The sequence below is a fragment of the Pinus tabuliformis genome, chromosome 9 (assembly GCF_031772625.1).
Source record: "Pinus tabuliformis cultivar Carrire ecotype Pingquan chromosome 9, CPIR1, whole genome shotgun sequence".
Lineage (NCBI taxonomy): Eukaryota > Viridiplantae > Streptophyta > Pinopsida > Pinales > Pinaceae > Pinus > Pinus tabuliformis.
Genome location: NC_142307.1, coordinates 41,840,970 through 41,865,392, shown reverse-complemented (window position 1 = coordinate 41,865,392; position 24,423 = coordinate 41,840,970). Strand labels below are relative to the sequence as shown.

At 37.0% G+C, this 24,423-nt stretch overlaps 1 protein-coding gene across 2 annotated transcripts in view; it reads left to right on the top strand.

Moving 5' to 3' along the window:
• LOC149147053 (zinc finger transcription factor YY1-like) overlaps positions 1 to 24,423 on the top strand; it is a 261,512-nt gene that overhangs the window by 66,216 nt on the left and 170,873 nt on the right. For both annotated transcript variants that reach the window (XM_089440009.1, XM_089440008.1), the window contains one exon: positions 7,843 to 7,901. In XM_089440009.1, the coding sequence (XP_089296135.1) occupies positions 7,843 to 7,901 (59 nt within the window). The remainder of the gene's footprint in view (positions 1 to 7,842; positions 7,902 to 24,423) is intronic.

The window sequence follows — 24,423 nt, the reverse complement described above, 5'->3', positions numbered from 1 at the left end:
CACATTCAAATTAGATTAATTGGTGCAACTTTATGTAAACATCTTGTTAAAATTTGGTAGCTTAGGGATGAATTTCTCATATAGTTCAGCGCTATTTGAACCACCTATAATAAAATTTCATTTTTAACAATTCTAATATGACTTTCCAAAAATTGTAAGTCACATCTCAATTTTGAAGTGACTTTCCAAAAATATAATTTATGTCTAAATGATCTTTACATGTGGAATCCATTTTAAAATCGAATCAATCATGATTATACAAGTCAAGAATTAATATTTTATCTTTATTAGTAGTATTATTATTATTAGCTATAAAATAGTCCAAAGTCATTCACCTTTAATGGATTAATAAAAACAAATTCTCAATAGTCTCATGGAATAATTCAATTAAATTGAGAATCTTTTACTTGGCAAATCAAACCTCTCTCTCGGAATAAAATAGTAACTCCACACTCAAGATAATGTAACTCTCCCTCAGTAATTCGATATATGGCAAAAGTGTAACTCCTGCTTATTAAATGCACTTGTAACTCCCTCACTCAATTCGATTTGTAACTCTCACCAAATATTCTCTCATGTCTAAGTGTAACTCTTTCTCTTCCTATTTCGAATTGTAACTCTTCAAAACAAGTGTATCTCTCTCTCTATTCCTGGGATGAGTTACACTTCTCCTCAAGTAACTCCTCCCTCATGGAATTCGATCCCATATTGTTGGCTCAAGGCATGAATTTATTTTGTAACTCATCTCCTTTCTCATCTATTTAAGCAAGAGTGAGTGAGAGTTTAGTGTAGCATGTTCATTGTGAAGAAGGAGAGCAAGTGTTGAGTGTATGCAAGAGAAGTGTGAGAGCAAGTGAAGAGCAAGAGCAAGAGCAAGAGAAGAGCTGGAGCAAGTGTCGGAGGAGATCATCAAGCAAAGAGAAAGAGCACTTCCACTGCAAGTTGATCAGACATTTGTGACTTTATTCATTCTCATTCACTCTCTCTCCATGTACTCTGCTAAACAATTGAAGAAATCTAATAGACGAAGAATCATTTGGGTTTTCCCCCTTGATGGTTTTTGCCTTGGTCATTGGACCTAAATCTCAATGTCTCATATTTGTGCTTTGCTGTCTTCATATGATCCTTAAGTTTATGTTCTATGTACAATTGTTGATCTGAAAAGTTTTGAAGAAGAAATTTGCATGCCAAGTAATTGTAACAACATAGAACATTTAGTTTTCTACTAAGTACTTTCAAGTTCCCTGCATAGAACATTCAATTTTCTGCACAGTACATTCAATTTTTTGCAAAGTATATTTAACTTTTTGCAAAGTACATTTAATTTTGTGCATAGAACTTTCAAGTTTCTGCAAAGAATTTTTATATTTTTGCATAATTTTTTAATATTTTAACATGGTATCAAAGCCTTGGTGAAGACAAGTCCAAGGAGACCAGAGATCACCTAAAGAGACCCCACTTGCTATGAAAGTTTTATGATCAAGATGACTTTGTCCTATTTTAAGGTAGAGGAGAAGCTGAATGATGCTTCAAACTTTGGTCCATGGAAAGCAAGGCTAGATATCACTTTTGAAGAACACGAAGTTCTGGAGTATGTTGAAGGCACAATAATTGATCCACCAGAGAATTCAAGTGCTGCTGTCAAATCCAAACATAAAAAGGGTGAAATCAAAACTAGAAAAATTATCTTTGATTCTCTTAGTGATCATCTCATTACTTATGTTTTTGGTTTGAAGAAAGCTAAAGAAATGTATGACAAACTAATTGGCATGTTTGCAATTAGTAACTTGAACCAAATTATTGCCTTGAAGAATCAACTGAAGGACATCAAGATGAATAAAAGAGAGACGGTTCAAGCATACTTCCTGAGAATGACCAAAATTAGGAATCAACTGTCAATAATTGGTGAAGTTGTATCTGACAAAGAAATGGTGTTCACTGTGCTTGGAGGATTTTCATGTTTGGGGGATTTTTATCATCACCATCAACAATATCAACACTATTCCCATATTTGATGAGTTCGTGGGAAAGTGTATTCAAGAGGCCAAAATGATCTCCTGATGGAGAATTTCACATCATGAAGAAGGAGAACCTACTCCATTTTCAACCTATAACAAGAGAAAGAAAGGTAATAAAGGCTCTCATCATTTTTCAAAGAAATCTGCTTCCAAATCAAATGATTCCTTTGAAGGGAATCTAGACATGTCAAAAATTAGATGCTTTAACTGTCAAAAGCATGATCACTTTGCTCATGATTGTAGAGAAAAAAGAAGATCACCTAGATTCAATAACAAATCTGATTATAGAAAAGACACTTCTGAAAATCAAAGAAAATGCCATCTTAAGAAAACAAGAAATCCAAGGTATAGAAATAATGTAGCGGCAATTCAATCAAAATATTTTCTTGTTTATGCTCTTTCCAGTTCTTCTGCAGATTCATTTTATAGCTGGTTAGTTGATAGTGGTGCTTCCAAACATTCTATAGGTTACAAATAAACCCTCTCTAATCTAGTTGAGAGGGAGATTGATTTAAATGTACTCTTGGCGATAATTCTACCCACCAAGTTAAAGGTTATGGTTTAGTTTCATTTCAGTGAAATGATGACAAATCTATTTTTCTGCAATAAGTTTTGTATGTACATGGTTTAAAAAAGAATCTTGTATCCATATCTGATCTAGAAAATAAAGGAATGGAAGTTGTTTTTATTAATGGAAAAGTTCTAACCTAACCTTTGAACTCGAGCGACTAGGGAGCATCTTGAATACTAGGGTTGTGTTTTCATCATTTGGAGATTTGGAGATTTAGGGTTTTTTGATGAAATCATAGATTATACTTGTTGAAGAGAAAATGCTAATGTGATTCTTGCTTGTTGAAGCTCATTGGTGGGGGCAAAGGTTATTCGTTGTTTTCCCTAGGTAGGGTTTTGGAGAGCTAGAGGATTGTATAAGCCTTGGGATGAGGCTATCGTATCTTCTAGAACTTCATTTTTATTCATATATATGATGTTCATGGCTGTCCAAAATTGTCTCTCTTGCATATTTGATTTTCAGCCATTTATTTCTTCATGTTTTTGATAATTTTTAGTTTTTGTATGTGTTGTTTTGACATAAGTTACTGAAATTGTTAAGATATTTAACATTAATATTGAAGAAGATAGGGCAGATTTGCTGCTGTATCTAGGCGCATTTTGGCATCTGTTCTTTTGAATTATCTAGTGGATTGGAGTTGTTAAGAGGTGGAATATTATGAGCTGTTGCTTCTGTTTTATTTATATTTTATAACAGCCCTAATGCTGAAAATTCACAAGGTTAAAAGATCCAATAAATCCTTAGGAAAGAGGCGAAATTTTCTAAGTTGCATTAATTATGTATTGTTGTTCTCCCTTAACCCTCATGTATATAGAGACAAGAAAGCGTACTTAAATTATTCTCATTCTTGTTCATTATCTTGTGTTAGAGGTATAACTAAGAGGTGCACACTAGTCTTCCTTTCTCTTGTGTATCTTCATTTTTACTTTCTATCTCTTGACTTGGAGTCACTAGGGTTTCTTGGTGCTTTTGGAGCATCTTGAATACTAGGGTTATGGTTTCATGCTTTGGAGATTTAGATATTAGGGTTTGGTGATGAAACCATAGATTGTGCTTGTTGAAGAGGAAAAGAAGAGGAGATGTCTTGCCTAGGAGGAAATGCTAGTGTGATTCTTGCTTGTTGGAGCTCATTGGCGTGAGGTAGGGTTATTCATTGTTTTCCCTAGGCAGGTTTTTGGGGAGCTAGAGGATTGTACTTGCCTTGTTATAAGAGTATGGTATCTTCGAGAACTTCATCTTTATTCATATATATTATGTTTATGGCTGCCCAAAATTGTTTCTGTTGTGGATTTGATTTTCAGCCATCAATTTCTTCATGTTTTTGATAATTTCTAGCTCTTGTATGTCTTGCTAATTTGTCATAGAAGCATAAGTTACTGAAATTGTTAAGAGATTTAACATTAATATTGAAGAAGATAGGGCAGATTTTCTGCTGTATCTACCGTCGCTGTAAAGTAAATCTCAGATCTATTTTATGCATGATAAGATTGCCCTAGATGGCTAAAACTTGTTGGCACATGTTGATATCTTTTATCTTGAATTGTCTAGTGGGATTGGAGTTGTTAAGAGGTAAAATATTGTCTGCTGTTGCTTCTGTTTTAGTCATATTTTATAACAGCCCCAATGCTGAAAATTCGCATGGTTAAGATCCAATAAATCCCTAGGAAAGAGGTGAAATTTTATGAGTTGCATTAATTATCCCAAGTGCAGAAAATTTCTACATAGCACAGTACAATGCGGTCAGTTTATGTTTTTTGTGGAAGTCTTTTGTAAGGTTATCTTTTTTTTTTTAACTAGAACGGTTAATATATTATAGATCAATGGTTGGGCCATGGCCTAATCAATCGACATTACAAGGAAATTTTAAGATCATTGTGCCTTTCTACTCCTAACAATATTCCTTTAAAGTTTTGAGACTTAAAGGTGCATCGCATCGGCGATTGAAGGTTACAAAGAGGTGCCTTATGACACAAAAAGGTGCGATTAGCGAGCCTCGAGCAATCGCATCAGAGGAGAGCTGTCAGTGGTATCGGGACAAGGACCCCCGAAAGTTAAGGCCCCTAGATACTTGTTGGGCCTTTTAATATTGAATATATATAAATAATCCATGAAGCCTTCTGTCAACGTTGAATCCTTATAAACCATTATGAAGAGAATTTCCACAAAGCAATCCTTTCTGCCTTAGTACGATCTTGGCACACAATTCGAGGTTCCACCTTTATCGGTATCGGGAATCGGCACATCCTCGGCTCTCTTTGCAACACTCCTCCTCCGCGACCGATATGCGATTTAAGCTGTCGGACTTCAAACTTTTTAGGCTTGTGCACATAACCACTTCGGGTCCGCACCCATCGGCCCTTCGCAAAGCTCATGGCTCTACCAAACCCCGATCCCGATTGGCCAACTTGTAAAATGAACTTCCGCCATTGATCTACTTTGGTTAGATCCTACGATTCTCTCCTGTTTCAGACTTCAGACTTTTTAGGCTCGGGCACATTACCACATCGGTTTCGCACCCATTGGTCCTTCGCAGAAACTTGTGTCTCTACCAAACCCCGATCGCCAATCGGCCAACTTGCATGTTGAGTCTCCGCCATTGATCTACTTTGATTAGATCCGACGGTTCTCATATGTTTCGGGTTGATAACACCCCCGTGGATTAACTGCTCGATAAAGCGGTTTCCCCACCTTACGCCTTTGTTACGTGTCCTCCTCTTAGTGGAGTTGGAGCCAAGCTCACGATACCACTGACCACTGCTAACGCTGCTCGAAAAACCACTCGTGGCTAGAAAACCGCCTTTCTGCTGTGTTAACTTCTGCGCTCTTTCCCGAGCGATGACCCTTGATCTGCTCCAATGATCAGTTCCAGTAGTTCTAATTGGTTCATCTGATGCTGGATCTGGACCGTTGATTACTAAGATCCAATGGCTGCTTGGGGCATATTTTGCTTGGTGCATCGCTGTTAAGCTATGGAATGGCGGTCCACATGGGTTCATCTAAGTTTTTTTGAGTAACCCTTGAGTCAAACAGCATCCCTCATTGGCTTTGATATCTGCCTCCTTATTTGAGGTGCAGAGGATGTGAAAGGAGGAAGAGGTAAAGAAACTCAGCAAGCCCCGCAGCCTCTGGAGAGTGTTGTTTAGAGCCGAATTGCTTAGGTGCTCATCTGAGTTAATTGTCTTTATTAAGAGCTCTGAGTCTCCGAAGACCTAGAGAGCTGTGTGACCATGCTCTTGAGCAATCTGGCAGCCTTTAAGAAGCCCGAGAATTTCAGCCTGGTTGTTGGTACTCTATCTTAGACCCCAACTGTATCTATCTATACGGGACTCATCCTAAGAGTAGACCACACCACCAACACCAGAGATCCCTGGGTTGCCTTTGGAGGCGCCATTGAAGAAAATGGTTCCCTTTCCCTGCTTCCTCCACCAGGTTTGGAACTCTGCATCTGGTGTTCTGATGAACCAAGTAGGATTGAATGTGGGGCGAGCAGGTACTTCCTTGTTGACCCGAGCAAGAAGGGTACCCATCCAGCTTCGTTCTTCAGTTACGAGGGTATCATCTAACTTGCTGGGGTAGTTCCCTAGAGCCTCCATCAGGGACGCCTTATTTTTGGCTACCACAGACAAGGAAGAGGATGGTACATTGTTGAATGTCCAATTATTTCAGGCGAGCCAGAGCTTCCAGCAAATGAACTTGGGAATGGAGTGCCAGATCTGATTCCACAGAGATTTTGCGCTAAGAGTCCTAGGGTACCTTTCAGTCCAAGTGGAGAAAAGTTCCACTACTGTGCACTGGATAGGGGCGGGTGCATTGCAACCATGAAGGACGAGAGCCCATACCGATTGTGGAAAGGCGCAGCTTACAAAGAGGGGGTCTACGTTTTCGGATGCCGATCTACACAAAATGCACCTGTGCGGCCCTATAATGCCTTTGTGGGCAAGATTTTCGCCTGTCAACACTTTCCTGTGGATAAGTAACCAAGTGAATAAATTCACCTTGGGTATACCATATGTGTCCCATGTGCGTTGCCAGATGGAAGGGTTGAGGACTTGATTTTGCGTGGGTTGCAAGGCTGCAAAGCCAAGTGTAGGGGTGTAGACCCTTGTCTTCCCCCATCTCCAGAGATCCAGTGTATGTAGGTTAACTGGCGCTGAGCCCTTCAGCTTATCCAAGAGAAGGTGCTTTTGATGTAGTAAATGTGCTGGCAGGTTGTGGAAGACCCAATCTTCCCAGTTCCCTTGGCTGTCCCAGGCAGAAATGTCGGCTAGACTGTGCAATCCGTGTTGAGAGAGCCAGTCACGGAGATCAGCTAACTCCACTGTGTGTTCAAGGGGGGAATTGCCCATGATTTTATCTTGCCATATCATGATATTTGCTCCGTTTCTAGGCACCCTGTAAAGCTGGTTTTGGAAGGTGGCAAGCCCTTTTTTGCAGAGATTCCAGAGCGTCGTGCCTTTGGGAACTCTGTCCGCTTGGAGATTTCTCAATGAGACTCCTTTGAGGTATTTATTCCGGAGGAGTTGGCTGACTGGGTGGTGTTTATTGGAGTAGAGCTGCCAAAGGATTTTGCCACCTAAGGCAATGTTTGCTAGGCCAGGGTCTCTAATCTGGAGACCTCCTTCCAGCTTTGGCCTTTTCACTTTGTCCCAACTTACTAAGTGAAATTTCTTTTCGTTTCCTTTGCCTCCCTGCCATAGGAAGTTTCTGAGCAGCTGTGAAATCTGATCCGTGATTGTCTTTGGTGCTAGGAGGAAGGAGGCCTGATAGATAGGGAGAGAGGAAAGGACAGACTTTATTTTGTAAGGTTATTTTACCTTGATATCTTCTTAGTTTTATTCTTGAAATCAAACTTGCTGAGTTTAGGACTTCTTCAATTTTCAACTCATATTTTAAATCAAATATCATAATTTTAAGCAAACAATATTTGCCCCATAAAGGGAATAGTTTTAAAGTCAACAATACGTATTTGATTATAACATATTACACTTTTGTATCTTGGTCAATAATTTTTCCAAGTTAGAACTAGGATTAGAAATTTAGAACAGTATTCATATCAAGTTGAGTTTCCATATTTTAGTGTCGACACTGCATGTTCCTAAGAGACATCACTAATTAGTAAACACACTATTGTTTATTTTAATTTTCAAATTTGTTGGCAAGTACATAACATATTTGCAATGTGCTAGAATTATGTTTTTGCTAATCTATTTTGGTTTATGAAAATGACTTATTATTTATCATCTGGTGTCACAGGGTGCCTCAGAACACTGTTTTAAATGATGGCAAGTGCTTTTTGTCAAAATGGGTTGCTGGTGAGCTTCAAATTTTCAATTTTCTTTTCATTATGCTATTTTACATCAATGTGTCCCACTTTTAAAATGCTTTCGTTCTGCTTTCTTTTGTTATTGTAAGAAATATTGAGGGCAGTCAATGTAAGAATGATCATATCCTACCTGGGCACAATACATCAATGTCTACTTGAATTATATATGATGAGAGAGTACAATTTTTTTTCTAGATTTTATAGTTATCCCAAGGTAAGAGAAAATAACATTTCTTTATACATTATAACTGATATTAATTATGCATAAATTACATATTGGTGTTAATTTAAACTCTTATCAGCTCTGATTTAATTTCACTCAGCAATTTAACAATACCCAGCAAAATATCATACCAAATAAATTTCAGAACTGCTGAAAACTAAATATGATGATAAATAACAGGTAAATCTGCAGTGGAAATAAGTGAGAATGGCTATATAATTGGAAATGAAAATGAAACTATCGGCTCTGCCTTTGCTTCTCGTGCTCCTAGCCTTAGAAAAACCCGTTCATAAAGGTGAGTTGGGCGATCATGTGGCTCCGGATGGAATCTTTCAATTGGACGATCCATTTTAAAATAGGTATATTTTAGGAGAAGCTCACTGCCCTATCCTCCTGGTTCCAGCCAAAGAATATGGCTGCCAATCAGGCTATGCCCACGTTACTGCCAAAACCTAACCCCACCTACTGCACTGGAAGATATACCACACTGGCTTTCTTTGTGTCTCTTTCCAGGTGGATCTACTGGTAGTAGGTTGAGTCAGAGATGGGCTTGGGATCTAGGTATTGACGGATCCAATTATGTTTGGATTGCTTGGAGGCATGATGTGGACCAATGGTTCATATGGGATCCTGGTATCAGTTGGCAAATGCCTCTACAGTGGACAGGTGCGAATTGCTTGAGGGCAAGCAATCTTTGGGTGGGAGGATTTGTCATGTCCCCATTTTTATTTTCCGCTATAGTACAACCAAGATGGGTTTCTAGGGTATGTGATGGCCCAGCCGCAGGAGAAGGATTACAGCATTAGGGGTCCCGATGGAGTTTTGAGGAGTTTTTATGGGATCTGATGGAATTCGCTTGGCATATTCCATCATTCGCACAACTTGTCTTTCGTTTCGTTGCATTTTGACAAATTTCAAAAAGTAACATTATTATGGGGCCTAACTCAATTAATTATGCTCGAGGTGGCATTACGGGAAGATTATTTGATGGAAAACCGCAATGTAATAGTTCGTTGGAACCGGAATGAGAAGATCTACAAGATGGGATGCTGAGAAGTGATTTCTAGTGGCTGGAGAGAGTATGGTGGGTAATTTACCATTTTTCTTAATTAAAAATAATAACTTTAATTAGTCATCTAATTAAGGAAAAATAATTAATTGGAGGAAAAGGCCCAAAAGTGACTTAAGTGAAATACAATAAAAATGTCACTTAAGATGAAGTCAATGGAGGAGTTTCTAGAATAATAATAAAATAATAAAATAAGATGCTTCTAGAGGCTTGGAGATCTATCCATCAGATCTATAAAAGAGGAGGAGGTTGTTTGGAGACATCTTAAATTTGTGTATTATTTTTGTGGTGAGGTTTTGAGAACCCAGTTCTCTACTTGAGCAGTAGCTCCAGGACGAAAACCCTCGGCTGATTCAGTGAGAGTGGTCGAGCACCCTTCTCTCCCCTTGGTGGATTCATCAGAATTCACAGGAGTAGTGATTAGTTTAGCTTTATTTTGGAGGCTAGTGCAGTGTTGTTGTAGATTTCTTGAGTGACCATTATTTCAACCATTTCCATATTATTGTAGTAGCATATGATATCTACTGCATATAATGAAATAAGACAATTACTGTAGATAGAACTTCAAAAATAATATGCACAAGAAGACAAGCCAAGACAATGAACACAAAGATTTAGGCTAATGCTAGGGAAAAACGCACAAGGGGGAAAACCCAAACAATCCTTCTTGTTGATTAATATCAAATCTTTAGTAGAGAGAGAAAATCCAATTTAGTACAATGATGACATCGTCAAAGTCAAGATTTTGACTATCCAAAGAAAGATGACCAACCATAATTAATGCCAAAATAAGAAGCCGAAACTAATCTATCAAATGCTGCAATTTTGAACACTGTCCACAACAGTGAAATTGCTCTAACCAGAGAAGTTAACGATGGCAAACTCCAATCAAACATCCTCCAAAATTTCGGTCATCTATTTGAAGAAACTACTCTAGTTTGATCGAGCAACATTTGAGGCAATAGATTCCTCTCACACGTGCGAAGGGTGGACTAGGCATCTTTGTTTTTTTATGTTGACTTTTTTGCAGTGACCTTTGACCAACTTTGATTGAGCCTTATTTGGCATTGTTTTGCTGCGATTTTTGTGGAGATATCTCTGTTTGGGCAGGGCGCACATTCTGGCACATGAACCAAGGCTTTTGGTGAGGTTTGACCTACGTTGATCACAGGTTCTAATCTCCGGTTGACCGAAGAAACTTAGTAGCAACATCTTCTTCATCATTCATTTTCAGGCTTTCAAATTGTCTCCGGAAAGTCTGAAGCTTTGCCTTCTTTACTTTTTCATCTCCTTCATAGTTGTTTACAAGCTTGTCCCACATCTCTTTAGCTGATTCACATTGCGTAACTTTAACAAATTCTGAATTTGAAAAACCACCAAAATTGGAGTTCATAGCTTTTTTGCCTTGGAGTCATAAGCCTTTTTCCCATCTTGATCAGTTGGAAGGGAGGATGGGACCTTATATCCATCTGTAACAAACTGCCAAACTTCAACACCAAGAGACATCAAGTGTGTTCTCATTCTTATCTTCCAAAAGACAAAATTTGTTCCATCAAAGAAATGAATTTTGATTGATGCTTCTCAACTGGCCATGGCCCCCTGTAAGATCTTCTTCTAGCTGTGATACTGTTCTTGAAGAAGTCGACTCTGATTCCAACTATTGGAAACACTGAGAGGGGGGGTGAATCAATGTTTTGTTACTTTTGACAATTTTTCATTTAGTTAATCTTGAAACTGAATTCACATCACATGATCAACCATCCACAATGTATGAACACAAAAATTAAAGTGCAAATCAAAATTTGAAGAAGAAATACTTGAAAATTGGTGTTGCAGCATCCGTTCCTCCCTCAGCTTCGGATCAAGAGGCGGATTTGCGTCTGCCACCGATACTTTGATGGAATAGCAGTTCCACCAAATTTTCGCGGTTCTTGGGAAAAATGGAACTACGGCGGTTGCGTCAGTCTGATCTGTGATTCCCTCATAGATCCTGCATGGTTCCAACACCGATCTTGCATGGTTTTGCCATGGAACGTGACCAGATCGAGAGATGTAGACAATTTCGCAGATTTTTTTTTTTTTTTTTTTGGACTTGACTTGGGTTTAGGTGAGTTGAGTGTGAGTTGAGGAAAAAACCCTTGATGCTCCCTAATGGTAATGTTAGTTTCTTAAAGTAAAAGTGACATCCTTCTTTATCTTTCATTTTCATCCTTTTACTTAAATTTTTAATATTACCATAACATGTCTCAAGATGTTTGCGAGTGGTTCCAACCTCATCATACTTCATATGGAGAAAAAAGAATTTTATATCCCATTCAAAATTCAACAGTCTTAACAGTTTTCAGGGTTTTAGGATAATTGGGATTGTGGCGTTTCATTAGATTGTATCATGCATGAGGGTATGTGATTGGCATTTAATCAAGAGCATGGAGCCCTATATGTACCTCAATGTTGGAGGCGTTGATTGTTGAACTCCTTTGTCACGACCTTAGCAAAAATGTTCCTTTCACTCAAGTCAAAATCATTGATCATGCATGATAAGCTTTCTCTACCATATTATAAGGATTGGATTAGGCTGTTTGATCAAAATTGGGCAATGTTGACTAATATTCCTAAAGAATCGAAGTAGAGGCAAAGGCTAGACAAGAGGAGAGGAATCTAGATTCTAGATGGTTGATGCTTGAATAACTAATCATTGATATACAATAGATGCCATATTTATTTTGATTTATGTACAAATATGCGTGTTTTCATATGTTCTACATCTAATTTGGTATATTGGATGTTTTTTTGAATATAAATGCAATATATATATGCTTCCTTCCTAGATTTTTGGAAAATGAAGCTTTTGATGCTTTGCTTTAAAGAAACGTCCCCGCTTTGTCCCCATTTTGTGCAACATTGTTGAAAACAATCTTTAATTTATTACAATCTCTTGTGAGGACACCAATCCTCTGTAAGCACCGTTGAAGCTTGTGGTAACTTTGGAAGGTCTTTTGCATAGGCTTGGTGTCTTAGCATGTGGAAGAAGATTTATTGCCTCTTTAGGTGCTTGCTTGGTGGAGTAAGTGATTTATGTCTTCTTTCCTAAGTCTAACTTGGGAAAAGTACAATAATTAAAGTCAATTAGTTATTGTGGACTATTAAGTCATTTTCTAAGGATAAATAATTTAATTATTCAAGTGAAATAGAAATGATCTAAACCATTGATCTCCAAGATCTTCTAGAAGGGAGATTAGGGTTAGGTATTTGGGCTCAATAAAGATTATAAAAGAAGCCTAGCGAAGAGGTGATAATACAAGGACACAAGAGAGAGAGGTGTTGAGAAATCTATAGGGCAACGATTAGAGTGATTTCTCTTTACTTGATAACTGCTTGTGATGTCTTTTTAATTATTAGTGTTATTACTTATTATTATATTTGTATATCATCAAACAACTACCGAAACAAGAAGAACAAGAACACAAAATATTGGCTGCAAACCAGGGCCAAAACCTTTCCACTTCAGTGGAAAACCCCCAAATCTCTTCTCTTCCTTATAGATTCTTCAATTTTCGAATTCCAAGACCTTTATACTTAGACCAATATCGTCCAAGACCAAGACCAAGACCAACCTCTTTGGATGATGTGCTATCCTTGATCCAGTCAAACCCAGTCAAATCTCTTCCAGTAGCACCACTTCGACCTTCTGTTGCAGAATTTCGACTTTCACTGCAAACCTGAAATTTTCAGCCCTCCTGCAGTTGCTGCTGCCACACATGTGAGCCTTGCTTGGCCTTCCAAGGCTTCCTTAGACCTTTGCTTGCCTTTCTCTGACTTCTGGAGCTTGAGGATGACCTCTTATGACCTTCGCTTGACCTTCTTGCCTTCTTTTCTTCAAGATCGAAGTTGTAGATGAAAAACCTAGATCTGCTGTTGAAATTCTAGTCCTCCTTCAAACGTGTGAGAGAGAAATAGCCCTAAAAAAAGCCTTCTTCTTCGTCCTCTTCCTTCTTTGCTGCCTTCCTTGTCCTCCTCCTTTGCTAGAATGAGCGATGGAATGACTGTGTTTCAAGGAGGTCAAGTTTCCTCCTATATATAGGCTTTTTAATGGTTTGAGCCGACATTAAAGGAGTTGGAGCCGACTTATAAAAAGCAAATTATATTTTTATTTGTTATCATCAATCTATGGAGGATTAGGAAGGGAACTTTTATATAGGAGAGGGGGAAGTTAGAATTATTAATTAGGAAGTTTTTGGATAATATTTTAATATGAATAGGTTTGTATTTGAAGTAAAAATAGATAGGAGATAGGAATAGGGTTTTGGATTTTTAGAAATTAGAAATTAAGTTGTTTTCTTAAAATTAGTATTAGGGCTTAATAGAGTTAGCGTTTTATATCTAGGCATTAGGGTTAGGGTTTTTATCAATAAGACAAAAGGTTAGGACAAAGACTAGGGTTATGGATAGAGATAGATCTTAGGATTAAGACAAAAACTTTCTTTAGGTTAGTCTTGACATCAATGACAACTTTATTCAAGAAAGGGCCTATACGTAGCTCTACTTCAACTTGATCTCTTGATCAAACTTGCAAAAAATGAAAATAAAGCACCCAAACCCCAAATATCTACAAAATACTTAAAACCCCAAAATCCAAGTTAGAAAAAATAATTTACAAATTAGTTTTACAAAATTATTTACAAGATCTACAAATATGCACGGGTTTTGAAAAATTTAAATTTTGAGAAAAATATTTTTATGGCTAAAAATACTTTAGAAACCCCAATGTATACTATAGCTCTAGCGAAGATTTAATCCACCATACAAATATTTGGGATTCAATCAACAATGATTCTTGCCCAAGTTTGTGAACATGGAGACCAAGGACTGAAGTACCTGTAAACACTATGTATTTATCTCAAAATAATCCGTTAATTGCGTGGGGGATCAAACCACCTAAGATTAGGACAAAACTATCAATAGTGTGATTTTATCTCTATCTAATGAGAAAACAGATCTTACGAATATTCAACACAACATAGAGATACCCGTAGTCAGTGCATACCACAAATCAATAATCATGAACACCTTGAATTGCACTCCAAAGTATTCATTATGATAGAAGAAATAGTTCTCAGCGGGACAATAGTATTACAAAGATGCTTCAACAACAATTTTCTGGGTAAAGGCATCTTTCTGATGTATAAAGTTTACGCAGGTAGCCAGTAAAGTCTTGCGCTTATCCCTATCATGCGTAGGCACTCTGAGAGTCACCCGACGTTTCTTATCTGATTGCCTATCATATACCATAATTTGAACAGGTTTGCTACGCATATAATCTTGTACGGTGGTAAATAACAGTATGCTATACTTCACTGGTTGATCCGAGAATGCACAGAACCACCCAATGAGGTTCATTAGCCTCATTAAATTAACTATATCAGGATATTTCTCTACCCAAAAGTCACGGCAAAGGCGAGCAATGTGGTAGGATTCCTTCATATTGAACAATGACCCAAAACACTCACGAATATCACCAGCCATTGTTATCACATTCTTCCCATAGATCAAGCTATATATGATCGTGCTAGACTGAAATGACTCTCTAATTTATAAATCAATCCTCCAAGTGGAAAAATAATGACTTGTTTCTTTGATCCTTGTTAAAATATCCTTGGCCATTGAAAAATATTTGATCATCATTTAATCTGGGCCCTTGATTTTTTATTTTTGAAGAATTTTCGAATTTATCATTTTTTTTCATTTTAATTAGTTCAAAATTAACTATTTTGAGCTAATTTCCTCAAAAAATTAACTTTGACTTAACTTCTAAGGTCCAAGGGTTCAAATTTTCTTGAAATATACAATATTTCCTTGGTGGAGGACCTTTAAAAATTGATTATTTTAAGACCCACGAATTTTTCCACTTGGAGAATTAATTTTCCTAAGACAACTTAATTTTACTCTTATTAATTAATTTTCTGGCTTAAGATTTAATTTAATTTTGCCAGAAAAATTAAATTTACACATGAGGGGATTTAATATTTTTTCCATCCTCTAATACGTAAGATTTTACATTTACAACCCTCAAAGGGAGAATACACGTTTGGCTTAGACCCTCAAGGCACACATCCCATCTGCGACACAATATGAACTTGTAGACCAAGCGATTTGTAAAAAAATAATTTAGCCAACTAGCTTAAATTATTCTCAAATCACTTTTACATTAGAATCAACTAGAACACTAGGATTTACTTAAGACTTTGATGATGAATTCTACCCTAGCTTTGCGGTGAGGCTGGATGGAAAAACTTTGTCGACCATTTGTGTTTAGAAACACACATAAGTTAGTGAGACGAAAAACCTCTTGGGATGAAATTTTTCGCCAAAATAATGGGCTTACCTAGGTTGTTACATATATTCAAGGTCTTACTAGCATCATTTACATTACATAACTTGCAGAATGGGTTTACAATGACATGTAGACTGCTGATAGATGATTCGACCTTGTTGAAAAAATTTGGCACTTCCGCTTCCCTGGAACTTTAACAAATTGAGTGCAACAGAACGCTACGACACCCTTGTAACCTCTTGCAACTTGGTAGGATGCCCCAACGCCCTGTAAGTCAGGCCACAACTTGACGAGTGCCACAATACTCTGTTTACAAGCAATTGTCGGAAGGATACTTTGTTGCCTTGTAGTCCACAATGCTTAGTGCAGGTTACGACCTGCCCTTGCACCACCCTACCACCTTGAATTGTTTTCAGGCCACAACCTGAAGGTGACTCCAATCACCTACTTTGAAACACACTGCCAACCTAATCAACAGGCAGACCACGTTTCACAATTTTCAGACTGGATCCCCTTGTGCTTTGAATCAATAAAAGAATGTTGTAAAGAAGATGTTGTTGTCCAAACTGATCACTGCACTATGCTGCACAAACTGATCACTGCATTGTGCATCACATCCTAATTGCTGACGCTGCTAAATAATCTAATCAATACTAGACAACTTGTTACGACAAATCATTGCACATCATTGTAGGCTACTGCACATCAACATTGGATCACTGCATTGCGACAACTGCTCAAGACGGGGGCTATCACTCTGATCCCCGTCCACTCCATTCTAGCTGTCTCCCAACAACAGGCTATGGGGGGTAGTCCCTATGGAATGAGATGAATTAAAACAAATAGGGAACAAACTTGCTTGGGAGACACGGATGAGAGGCCTAGCTACTTGGTAAAATTTTAGCAAGACTAATGATTAGATTAGATTTTTTAAGTATGAGACCAGTGCTTTATGGAGTCACAATTTTTGCTTATTGTAAATTGATGCCAAGTAGCCGGATGGACATTCGTTGCTTAAATGACTGACTAACCTATATGATATGCAAATCTTAGAATCTATGTGTGATGCAATGATATTGGTTATGTTTAATTATTTGCCTGAGCTAAATAAAACCTGTCCCTTAATTGTTTTGAGAAACAATCCTTAGAGTAGGTTGTGAAATGGAAGCCAACGGGAAACAGACAACGACCTAATTAATGATACCTCCCCCTATGTTCCACCCACCTGGTGCCTTCAACACTGTAGAGACTGTAGCTCTGACGATTGCAAGTTCACTTTGTTAACCACTAAGAAAAGTTGAAACTCTCAAGCTGATTGGAAAATGGTTGCCCTAGATCTCTATCAGCCCAACGTATGCTAGGAGGTAAATGTTAATGTAAACTAGAACTACGATACTTGTGCAAAAGATTTGAGTGAGAACTTTAGGTGAGATTACTTAAGTGTTCTTTTAAGTACTTAGTTGTATTTTATCTCAGTTATGATGTTAAGTACTTCACAATGTTTAGAAAAGATAATGTCAACCAAAAGACGAGTGTTGGATTTCAACAGTGCTAACAAAAGATAAAAATATCCACAAGATGCGATTGCTCAAAAATATAGATCCACAATAGATAAACAATAGAGCAACTGTTAACCAATGATTCAGTATGATAAGCCAATGACCATTATCCACAAAAGACAATAAGTGTCCTTAGCCAATATTCTTCAACACAATGTGATTTACCAATTTTTAAGTTAAGAACACTTAATTGCAATCTAGATTAGCACCAACCAGATTAGAGGCACTCAAGGACAATTTATGTAACTTAAACCAAAGATTTGAAATGCGCTTAGAGAGTGAGCTTATTAGATGTGAATTTCAAACTATATAGCATATAAATTCACAATGAAGACACAATGTTAGCTACTTCCACAATATCAATGCTAGAAACATGATATAGAATTATGAAAACATTTATACACTTTATGTTCCAATGACCATTTTATGAGCAAATAGTGACTTATATGACAACAATAAGAAATCTATAACAACAATAAGTATCAATTTCACAATGCATATGCTTACCCAATGTCACAAAAAATAGCCCAACTACCAAGTAAACTTAACTAACTAAAAAATGAGATGTATTAGCCCTTTTAACATGTATTTTTCAGAGGGATTCCAGATCTGATCTATTTATTACAGCAGTAAATAAAGCATAGATTAACAAGCTAACGATGTTAGAAATAGTGCCTAATATGCCAAAAAATAGGAAAATTTCACTGAAATTGAAAAAAATAAAGTTTTTTGACCCTCTTTAAGTGGATGATTCAGAAATTGCAAATATGATATTTTCAGTTATGCAGTAAATTCCAACAATCAGAAAGTTAGATCTAGGCTAGATCTAAGGTGCCCAAGTGACCAAAATTTAGGAAAATCAATATTTTGCTATTTTGAATAATTTTGACCAATTTGTATGTGATTTTAGGGCCTAATTATCACTTTTTTAACTGGTGTAATAAAGAAAAGAGAAATTAAGGGTTTAAAGGTCAAATCCTAGGCCCAAGGACTTATAGATGCACTTGCCAATGTGGCCCAAAATTTTTTGAATGAAGTTGCCACCTGAAAATCAAGATTTTGGACACCAAACACTTGCAAAACCACCAAGGAATTAGTCTTGAAAAATTCAGAGGAGGTTTTAGGGAAAAAAGGCCAAGAAAAGCCAACTGCTAGGCCAAGGAGGCCAGTGTTGAGGGAAAAAGAGCCTAGGAGGGTAGATCGGGGGTCAAAGAGGCGAGAGGTCAGAAAGAGGCAACGCTGAGGAGTGAGAGGGCTCAAAGGCTGGACATTGGCCAAAAAGGGCTGAAAGGCTGGGGTTTAGGGGCTAAAAAGTCCAGGTCTACCCTAAGAAATTGTCTCGGTCTCCAGAAGGAGGTCAAGGCCTTTTTGGGCCACGACTAGGCCAAATTAGGCCTTTAACCCTCAGAGCAGGACCTAGGAGAGGAGGCCAAGGCCTTTAGGGCTCACGGCTTGCCCTAACAGGGCTGAAAAGGGATGACACATGGGCCTTAACTGCTGACACAAGAGCCTAAAGGCTGACGTAGGGGCCTTAGAGGCTGACGCAGGGGCCAAAAGGCTGACGTAGGGGCCTTAGAGACTGACGCAGGGGCCAAAAGGCTGACGTAGGGGCCTTAGAGGCTGACGCAGGGGCCAAAAGGCTGACGTAGGGGCCTTAGAGGCTGATGCAGGGCTAGAGGAAGCCGGATCCGGGCCAGGGAGGCTTGAAAAGTAAAAACCCATGTCTCTTCCAAATTTGGATTTTGCTGCAAAATCTTCAGTAAATAGCTTTGCAAAATTTTTTAGAGACAAGATGTTATCCTTAAGGGTCTAGATCTAGCTATTCTTCAACTTGATCTTTTGATCCAATCTACAAAAAATGAAAATAAAACGCCCAACCCCAAATATATACAAAATACTTAAAACCCCAAAACCCAAGTTAGAAAAAATAATTTACAAATTAGATTTACAACATTATTTACAAGATCTACAAATATATAAGGGTTTTGAAATTTTTTAAATTTTGAGAAAAATATTTTTATGGCTTTCTTTCATGAATGACTAAAAATACTTTAGAAACCCTAATGTATATTATAGCTTTAGCAAAAATTTAATCCACCATACAAATATTTGGGATCCAAGCAATAGTGATTTCTGCCCAAGTTTGTGAACTTGGGGGCTAAGGACTGAAGTATCTACAAACACTATGTATTTGTCTAAAAAATAATCTATTAATCAGATGGGGAATCAAACCACCTAAGATTAGCCCAAAACTACCAATAGTATGATTTTATCTCCATCTATTGAAAAAACAGATCTTACCAATATTCAACACAACATAGAAATGCCTGTAGTGAGTACATACCACAAATCAATAAGTAAGAACACCTTGAATTGCACCCCAAAGTCTTTATTATGATAGAAGAAATAGTTCCTAGCGGGACAATAACGTTACAAAGATGCTTCAAAATTTTTTTCTAGCTAGAGATCATCGTGCTAGAGACTCAAATGACTCTAATTTATAGATTAATCCTCCAAGTGGAAAAATAATAGCTAGTTTCTTTGATCCTTGTCAAAATATTCTTGGTCGTTGAAAAATATTTTATTATCTTTTAATCTTGGCCTATGATTTTTTTATTTTTGAGGAATTTTCGAATTTATCATTTAATTCAATTTTTATTAGCTCAAAATTAATTATTTTGAGCTAATTTCCTCAAAAATTTGTCTTTGACTTAACCACCAAGGTTCAAGGGTCCAAATTTTCTTGAAATAGACAATATTCCCTTGGTGGAGGACCTTTAAAAATTGATTCCTTTAAGACCCACGAATTTTTCCACTTGGAAGTTAATTTTCCTGAGACAACTTAATTTAACTCTAGTTAATTAATTTTCTGGCTTAAGATTTAATTTAATTTGCCAGAAAAAATTAATTAATTTACACGAGGGGATTTAATATTTTTTCTACCATATAATACATAAGATTTTTACATTTACAACCCTCAAAGGAGGAATACACATTTGGCTTAGACCCTCAAGAAACACCCCATCTGCGACACAATATGAGCTAGTAGACCAAGTGATTTGTAATAAAATAATTCAGCCAACTAGCTTGAATTATTCCCAAATCACTTTTACATTAGATTTGACTAGAACATTATGACTTACCTAAGACTTTGACGAAGAATTCTACCCTAGCTTTGGGGTGAGGCTGGAGGGAAAAACTCGGCCGACCATCTGTGTTTTGAAACACACATGAATCAGTGAGACGAAAAATCTCCTAGGATGAAACTTTTCGCCAAAATAATAGGTTTACCTAGGTTGTTAGATATATTCAAGGTTTACTAGCATATATTACATTACATAACTTGCAGAATGGGTTTACAATGACATGTAGACTGCTAATAGGTGACTCAATCTTATTGAAAATTTTGCCACTTTCACTTCCTTGGAACTCTATCAAATTGAGTGCAACATGTATTAAGGCCAAGGCTTTAGATCTTTGTTGCCACAAAGACAACCCTAGTTGAGGACCTAAGATCTTCAACAAGAAACCTACTCTTGCACACAACCAACTACCCACACAAAAACACAAAAGATGTAATGTCAAAACAAGCTTTTTCTGCAACTAATGTACAAGACCGAAACTATATCTTGTTTTGGAGGGAGGCCCGAGGCTTAGGAACAATACACCATAGGTTGAAGTGAAGATCCGAGGTTCCAAAGTTTAAGCCCTAATTAGGGCCAAAAGTTTGCTAGAAAAGGCCTATACTGATGCCAAACGAATCAAACAAAAATTAAAATATCTTGTTGTAATGACTGATTTCTCAATTGAAGGTGAAACCCTAAAAACTTCAAGAATCAAGGCTTATGTACTTCGCTGTCTTGTAGAGTGAATTTCCTAAGAAGGTCGAGGTTAGTGATGAGGCCAAAATACAATGCTTCAAGCCCTAACTTGCGCTGAAATGCGTGCACTTAGTAGAGGGTCGAATACTGTTGGAAGACCTTCAACAATTCTAAAAAAAAATCAATCCCAAACACATCACAAATTTAAATTAAAGCCGTTCCAAAAATTGCAACAGAACTTACCTCAGGGCCGAATTTTTGAGCTATATTAGGCCTATGGAAAGAGCCCTTGTGAGGGCCGAAAATCGAAGGTGATGGTGCTTAGAAGATACTACAAGTATGAGTGTAAAGATTGTCATGGAACTCGCTTCCACTTGCAACTATTTTGTGCAAACGAACCTCGAAGAACCCATACAACAAACAATCTTGACTCTGTACTTTTTGCTGTCTTATGCCTTATATAGGTCAAACTTTCCTTAGGTAGGCCGAAGATATTTTAGATGTAGAGAAGGATAGAATTGTTGTGATTTGAGGGAGGCTTTAGGTCTTCCTTCTATAGTATTTGGTTAGTTTAATTAAGGGCTTTAGGAGATAGATGATAGCATAGATAGGGGCTTGGGCATCTTTCTTTTTATTTTAGATAATACTAATTCATTAATAATCACACTACTTAGTTACCTTAAGCCCTAAGACTATTTGACTTTAAGGTGAATATTTAGGCCTATGGCTGTGAGACACTTGTGATTACTTTTCTTAAGGTGATTCGTCCACAAAATATGACGAATAACCCTTGTTGTCGCACAGATTGACACGACAACGCTCAGACCAGGGGTTGTGACTCTGATCCCCGATCTCTCCGTTTAAGCCTATCTCCCGCGGCTAAGGGGGGTAGACCCTATGAGGTGATGAAGACCAACTGTCGACCAGTTGGGTTGGGAGACACGAAAGGAAACCAACACTAAAAAGATTTTGTTAAGTTTAATAGACCAGTGCCTTGTGGAGTTAATATTTAATCGTTTAATTATCAGACGCTGCAGAAATATAAACCATGTAGAGCAATCATTTATCATCAAAGCTTAACTTTAAAATTTTAAAAGGTAAATGCTTTAAACAACCAACAAAATGCTAACCATAGATCACATTTATGCAGTTAATCTTCGAATGAACATTTAAGCACGATAAACATTAATTCCCACGTCAAAAATTTTTAGCCTCAGCATAAAAGATGAAACCTAAGAAATTTTCGAGCCAAGACTGAAATTGGAAAAATATTTCCAAAATATTTTTTTATGATTTTCAGACAAAAATTAAAACAAAATTTAAAAAAAATCTAAATCTATACTTTAAAAGAAAAGAAAACTCCTTTTTTTTTATAATTTTTATAATTTTTTATTTGATTTTTTAAAACTTAAAACTTAAAACCTAAAAATAAAATCCTATCTAATCCTAAAAAAAAAATTAAATCTAAAATCTAATAAAAAAAATAAATTTTTATGTCTTTTTTTTGTGATTTTTAATTAATAAAAAAAAAAAAAAAAAAAAAAAAAAATATTTAAACTAAATCTAAAGCTTAAAAAATAAAATTAAACTATCAAACTAAAAATTTAATTCCTAAAATAAAAAAACTATTAAAATCTAATATTAACGTCTATTCTAATATTAAATCCAAACTAAAAGCTAATACAAAATATAAGTAAAACTAAATATAAAAAAAAGAAGAAAAAAACTAAATCTAAACTAAAAAGGTAAAACCTAACTTAAAACGAAAGATTTTGATTTTTGAAAACCTTTTAATTCTTTAAAAATAAAATAAGAGCTAATCTAAAAACTAAAGGAAATAAAAAAGAAAACAAAAACTCAGCTTATGATTTTTTCTTTAAAAAAAAAAAAAAACAATAATAAAATTTAATCGTTCTAATTACTAAACCTAGGCTAAGAACCTAAACTCACCTGCTTATGCTGAAACCAAAACAAAGGGATGCTTCGATTCAACACTCTTTACCGTGAATGTGAATGCATTGATCGGAACTTTCACCTGGCGTCCACGGGAAAGGGAACGAAAAAACTTGATCCTTTCCCCGTCTCAGAGAAACTCACGATTTTCTGCTTGGACGGATGCAGGGCCAGACAGTTTTCGATGGAGGTGAAAGGCGTAGACGCAGACATCAATAGATACCCTTTCCCTTAGCGCATAAAAAAATCGAATTCACTTGTATATACATGAATGCTGTCTCCTAAACGCACTGTCCAGCAAAGTTGAATTCTTTGTTTACGTTTGTGCAGGTGTATACATCGACTTGCAACAGCGTGAAGGAGAAACAAATCAATTTTTGTTTTGGCTGTAGCGTGTGCAGATTGAAGGCCGATGGCGGAAGGAAGAGACTCACTGGAAATGGTGGCAAAGAAAGGCGTGGGTGTGTACAGGTCCGCGAAAGAAGGCAGCGTGGGAGCTGAGGGACGTAGCTGCAACGATGGCAGGAGAGATGAATTTGCGGGTCAGCAGAGGAGTCAACTTTATGCAAGGAGGGCAGCGCGTTAAGAAAAAAAAAGTAATGACGTCTGCGGAATGCTGCTCTCTTTATCTGCTGTTTGATGGAAGCAGTGAATCGCTTTGGGGTGAGCAGAATGATCCACGCAGCACAAAAATATGGTAGCCTCGATGAGGAGCCAGGCAATACGCTGCAGGGTAAGGAGATTTATGTAGCCAGGTCACAAGGGCGCTTGAGAAACTTCCTCCTCTTATGCAATGAAAATCCCTCGGATCTGGAGAACAACCGACATTCAAAACCCTTGCAAAGCGAAATAGTGTAGATAAATTTTGAACTCCTCAGAAACCCTGCAACCTGGAAAGAAAATCACCATAAAAAAAATGTGCACAGAACCAAAACTTAAAACCCCAGATCGGCTAAGCAAAATTTGCAGTGCTTGACTCTTTTAACAACCAAATTTAGCAATAACAACAGTAATATAAAAAAAAATTTCAGATTTTTACTATGAAGAACTTTAGAAAGTCTCTCATGCAAACTTAGAAAAATAAACTGAATGATAGACCCAAGATCAAAACCAGCTGGGCTCAGCAAGAAAAAATGCTTGCGGGAGTTGGCTGGTTCAGCCGAGAACTTCCCCAAACATCCACTAATCTTCTTCAATAAGGTTTTCCTTCACAGCTCACTTTAACCATCAGTAAAGAGAGAGAAAATAATACTAGATCTCAAAAAGCAATGGATATATCTGCCATTACTCCAGAAACCCTAATATCATTCAAACCCTAGCAAGTGAACAAGATACCCGTGCTCAACAATACTCTATAATAAGCTGTTACTAATGGCTGAAAATCAAAATATGCAGAAAATAAAATAGCTCACGGCACTTCCAGAGAGTAACACCAGCAAGATTTTAACCCCAAAGTCTTCTCTTATTAGCACAGAAAAGAGTTTACAAGAGAGCTTCTTCAGCACAATACTCACAGATCGAATGTTCTCAAATGATCCCCTAGGACCCTATTTAA